Below are 6060 nucleotides of genomic sequence, written 5' to 3' on the forward strand. Positions count from 1 at the left end.
TACAAAAATGTAATAACATTGACCCTTTCTATGCTCTTATTTACAGGTAAACTGGTGGACATCACCAAAAACTACAAGTACATGTATTTCTGCTGTGGGGCTGTGGTGATCATGGCCAGTATTTGGCTGTTCATCGGCAACTTCATCAACTACAGACTCCTGGCCAAGGAGCGCAAGCAGGAGGAGATGTACAAACGGACTGAAACCGAGGACCCCGACCGGGACCAGGACCAAAAGGAGACAGACGGGGACGCCCAGGCCTTGGAGGACATGGTAGACCCCAAAGATGAGGACGCCATGCAGAGGGAGACCAACATCTAGAGCCCCTCCCCTACTGCCAACCACACCCCCCTCCACCACCACCCTCACGTCCCCCTCTGCCACTATCAAACTGCAGACTGATCTGAAGTGGGGTGCCTCCTGGTCTTTCACTCTCCAGGGTACTGCTCAGGGGCCTCCCCGCAGGGGCCTCTTTGTTTCAGAGACACTCAAACTGCCAAAGTAACAACGACAACCATGTCGTGGGATACTGCGAGGCGTATTGCTGGAGGAAGGGGTGACTGCCCTGACTACTACTCAGACATCAGACTAGCCGGAGATAATGGTGTAAGATACAGAACGCATGTTAGGAGGCCACAAGGCTTGGAATATGAGAAAGAAGCTTTTGTCGCGTATCTAGGAATCTGTGCGACCTGTTGACAGAAATCTAGTACTGCTCATGTATTTAGCCTGTGCCACTAAACCTACCACACCAGCAACCCAATTCAACTGTTCTGATTGAAATCAATACAGATTAATATCCCAGCTTCCTATGCTGGGAGCTGACATGCGAGGACACATAATGTCTGTTAGTACCAGGGTTATGGTGAGAGACAGATATCGTTGCAACACAGGAACAGAGATGAGTTCATGGTTTGGTGGCTCCAGTGACCATGTATTATACTGTCCTTTAGCGCACTGTGTCAGTTGTGTTCGTTAGCTAAACCTGCACAACTGCCAAGCTTCTAATCTAACGATAACACACCCGCTGTTTTATTCACTATTGCATATTGCACATGGAGTCCGTATACGCTGCACTACTTCTAAACTGGCCATGTTTAGGCCTCATCCAAAACAACAATGAAACAAATGCAATTTAGTCATATTTAATGAGGTTGAATGTAAATTAGTTTTATTGGCTGTATTTTCAATGGCCTTATTAAGAATACTTGATATTCACAATCAAAATCATCTAGAAATGTGCATATTGCTGGTTTATACCAAATAAAGAATCCATGAGCAATATAACCTATTCCTAGCCATTGTTTTGATGTACGTATAAACAGGGATATTCATTTGTGTAGTCAATGGTCATTTCTGGGAGTAGCTGTTTAACTTTCCCCAATGATACATTGCCTTATGTAAAGAATGCATCTAAGTTGTGTCATATATACAGTACCAGTCAAAAGCTACTCATTCAACTGTTTTTCTTTATTTTTACTATTTTCTACATTGTAGAATAAGAGTGAAGACATCAAAACGATGAAATAACACATGGAATCATGTAGTAACCAAAAGAAGGTTTCTGTTACTTGAACTCTGTGAAGCATTTATTTGGGCTGCAATTTCTGAGGCTGGTAACTCCAATCAACTTATCCTCTACAGCAGAGGTAACTCTGCGTCTTCCTTTCCTGGGGCGGTCCTCATGAGAGACAGTTTCATCATAGCGCTTGATGGTTTTTGCGACTGCACTTGAAGAAAATTTTCTGAATTGACTGACCTTCATGTCTTAAAATAATGATGGATTGTCATTTCTCTTTTCCTCTTTCAGCTGTTCTTGCCATAATATGGACTCGGTCTTTTACCAAATAGGGATATCTTCTGTATACCACCCCTACCTTGTGACAACACAACTGATTGGCTTAAAAGCATTAAGAAGGAAATAAATTCCACAAATTAACTTTTAACAAGGCGCACCTGTTAATTTAAATGCATTCCAGGTGACCTCATGAAGCTGGTTGAGAGAATGCCAAGCGTGTGCAAAGCTGTCATTAAGTCAAAGGGTGGCTACTTTGAAGAACCTCAAATATAAAGTATATTTAGATTTGTTAAAACACTTTTTTGGTGTGTTATTTCATAATTTTGATGTTTTCACTATTATTCTACAATGTAGGAAATATTAAAAATATAGAGAAACCCTATAATGAGTAGGTGTGTACAAACTTTTGACTGGTACTGTGTGTATATATATATATATATATATATATATAAATATATATATATTAGAAAGTATTTATTGAAGTGTTATAGAAATTACCAAATTAACATGCCTATTGTGAAACGGTTAAACAGCTTCTTATGTGACCTTAATTTTCAAGTACAGTATTTCTTCCTTTCAACTCTAACTCTCTTAAATGACTTTTGTGGGAAGTTGTAGTAAGCTTAATGTTTGCTTGAAGAATTTTGTCAGCAATTTCTATTAACATAATAATGAACATCGTTTAACCAACTATGTACAGTACCATATGTACACAATTCAAAGTATAGCTTCACTTAATTAATAATATCTGTTTCATTGCACCACAAACGTTATACATGTTAATATGATTTAATATATGTTTAATAATAATTTGTACAAATAATATGCAAATAATGACCTAAATTAACAATAATTAACTAAATGATGTTATATGCTATATATTTTAATGTGCAATATACCATAACATTGTTTGACATTGATTCTAAATCCTCCATTGGCTGGATGCCATCCACAGAGGTGATTATTCATATTTTCTTTTAGAATTCTTAACATCCATCACTTCTTGTGTTCTGGTCAAATAGCTCAACACAGCTTGAAACAGACTTATGCACCTGTTAGATTGCGGTAGTTTGCTTACCGTCCCAATTTGTGTGTAGCCTACCAGCATTTTATATTTATATATTTTTTAATAGATATATCATTCTGATTATGTGATTTCTGGTCGTTTTTAGATTGACTGTGGGCTGTATTACATTGGCAAGTGTCTACTTTTTGCATGCAGCTGCAGGGTCTCGATTCCCAGTCACTGACAACAGGGGTCAGTATGCAGTAGTTCAGGATGAATGAACTGTACAATCACTTTTATATATCAAATAGCACTGCCCCCTACTGGTTTCAATAGACCTAGACCAAATGTTACAATCTGAGCTGCCCTCAAATCGCAAAACGACACATTGTTCTCAGTGGCTGCTCTTGTGTGATGTCAAAAGATAAGAAATTCCCAGATGAAATACGTTTTTAAAAATAAAAGTTCTCTTTAGTTTCGATTTTCTGTATTTTAAGTTTGAAGTTTAAAAAAACGTTTTTTTTTATGGCCATTGAATATATTTTCTTTGTACTTTTATTTCCCTTCTATAGCTTCAACAGGTGTGTATATACTAGTATTTCACAGGGTGTAAATTAATGGTAGATTGACTTAATAAACACACTGCATTCATGTGCTGCTGTGGCAAAGCCATTTTGTAGGCAATTATGTTTGTTCTGGAGCAAAATCATGTTTGTTTATTTTCAACCATGTGTAGTATGTGTATGATTTGAGTCTGTGTTTTGTATAATCAGAGGCATTATTTCTAAAATAATAAAATAAAATCATAGTATTGCTTTTCCCTTTAGTTACCATATCAATTGCTTATTGTCATTCCGTAGACAATGTGGATGAGCAAAACGGCAAAATGTGTTGTGCCGTTTTTGGAATGATTTAACTTCAGTATTCAACTGTTTCTTTCCTTTTCTTATAAGTTATATTCTGTTTTTATTGTGAAGGAAACATAATCAAACAAGGTTGTAACACTGACTTATATAGTCTTTTCTTTATTCCAATGCAACGCAGTATAATGACCAGGCTGTAACTTTGATTTGTGCCACAATTAAGTATAATATATCAAATTAAAATTATACTTCATTATACTCTTTATATACAATGAATCTACAGTATTCAGATTGTTCTGTACATAGTAATGTGAAGGCAATGTGATGTGTTTTTAAATGTGTCATGCTGAAATTATTTGCATATTATTTAAGGACCAAAAGGAAATTGTTTAAATTTGGGTCAATCGAATAACCATTATGCACCATTAGCCTTATCAAATACACTTGGCTCCTATGTATGAAGGATTCTGTATTATAATGTTGTATTTTGGGCATGTTTGGTATGTCTGTGGGGTTATCATAATACCAACACTTTTTGGTTTAATCTGAACAAAAATGCTAAGCCAAAATAGGTATGTATGGAAACAGATGGTCAAACAGCATCTAATACATCACAAGGAATTTCAAAGAATGTCTATACTTTTTCTTTCTGTTAATGCGTTTTCTGTTTTTTTCTCTTACACACGTTTATTATCCTATTGTAGCTAATGAAAATGTTTCCTACTAGGATAAGGCTGTAACTCTAGTAATGATGCATTGATTTGCTGACTGTGGACATAATGTAATTGACTCGGGTTGTGTCATAGCGTAATGGAAATTGTTTTTGGAAGAAAAACAATCCTCTTCTGATTAATTCACAGCTTAGACTGTATCTCAATTATGACTCATACAGGACTTGTGACAAAACACTTTAATTGTCATTCTTTTTTAATCAGAAGGGCTGAAAAACACTTAGCAGCTTAATCGCGCAAAGGACAGTGTTGGTGTGTTAAGGAAAACACTCTATAAGTATGAAAATACATATTTAGCCGCAATACATTTTTATTTCACACATCTGTTTTCACAGATGGATCTGGATATCAACATGGGGATTAAAAACTTAAAGGAACCGCAGATGATTTGCAGTTGCAGAAATGTCTTGCTGTACTAGGAGGCTAAAGCTGTCATTCATTTCACACTATTGAAAAGGTATTGTCAGTAAATGTTTAAGTTAACAAGTTACTGTGCCTTATTAGACCCTGCTGAATATTGTGTTTAAATATTATCCATTCATAAGCAAGTAAGGGTTTGCCTATAAACAACCTTGTTTAATTGGTGTTGACACTGCATTTTGTGAGAGAGTCAACTATGACAGTATTTTTGGGGGGAATTTGTGTAATTTTTTTCTCAGTTTGCTCTTTGATGTTTACAAATCCTATTCCATCATCTGATCTCATGTGAGTAATTCATTTGGACATCTGAATGTGACATTTATTTTTCCTTTTCAGTCTTCCACAGTTGTTATATTCAGCACATTTTGAGAACATACCCTTGGATTGATGTGGGGAGGGAACCCAGCCACAGTGACAAACAAAAAGCCTAACCTTTCAGTACCTGTATGTCTGCCTTACATCAGAACACACAGAAGTCAATGGGCATAACACCTTGACGATAACGACTCTTAAACGTGAATCTAAAAAGGTCATGTTTTCAACTACGTTGGTTGTATGTATAACAACACACACGTTACCATACTAGTCTAAGGATGCAAACGCGCAGGAAGGTTTAATGCACCGATTCTGAGGGAATGATGTATATGAAATGGTTTTGTGTGCCCACTTCAACGTTCTCATTTAATGAGTAGAAACATGAGCTCCAGTCAGTAGCTGAGTCCCAGTGTTGTAATTGAATAGACAATCATACTATATGTCAGATTGTGTCAGTAATTCCACTACCTCTGCAATTGTCATTTTGAAAGCAAGTATAAGTGTCACACGGGTTACGCAGACGACCAATTACATGTTTGTAATTGTAATATAAAGAAGTTGCATCACGATAGTCCAATAAAAGATCATGCGAACACATCCTCTGTTCACAGCACTTTTTTAAAAATGTATTATCTTTGCATAATTAGTGTGAATCTCGGATTGATCGTTTGGGCATGAATTGATTAATGGACATGCTAATATTGGCTAGATTGACTTTCATTGTTTGTTGTTCAGAAATTCTCACGTTAGCGTGGCTAGATGTTAGCGTGGCTAGATGTAAAAAATGAAAGCATGGATCACTGCTTCTCCTTTCAGGGTAAGAAAATAAATGAGTAATTAAGAAATGTTGATGAACTATCCCTTTAAACCTATAGTTTTGACAGACACCTTATGATGATCCCAATATCAAAATGTGAAGTGGTCTTT

The 6060-nt window shown here is 36.4% G+C and overlaps 1 protein-coding gene across 2 annotated transcripts in view; it reads left to right on the top strand.

The window, feature by feature from the left end:
- Positions 1–5730, top strand: part of LOC115119113 (monocarboxylate transporter 2-like) — a 55873-nt gene extending 50143 nt beyond the window's left edge. The window contains exons 5-6 of one of the 2 annotated variants that reach the window (XR_010460742.1): positions 47–4855; positions 5155–5730. Coding sequence is in view for 1 of the 2 variants with exons in the window: in XM_029647856.2 (XP_029503716.1) it covers positions 47–321 (275 nt within the window). In the remaining variant the exon portion in view is untranslated. Of the gene's footprint in view, positions 1–46 lie in introns of both variants that reach the window. The other variant, XM_029647856.2, reaches the window with a different exon arrangement.
- The last annotated feature ends 330 nt before the right edge of the window (positions 5731–6060 follow it).

This window comes from Oncorhynchus nerka, linkage group LG23, assembly GCF_034236695.1.
Source record: "Oncorhynchus nerka isolate Pitt River linkage group LG23, Oner_Uvic_2.0, whole genome shotgun sequence".
NCBI classification, from domain to species: domain Eukaryota; kingdom Metazoa; phylum Chordata; class Actinopteri; order Salmoniformes; family Salmonidae; genus Oncorhynchus; species Oncorhynchus nerka.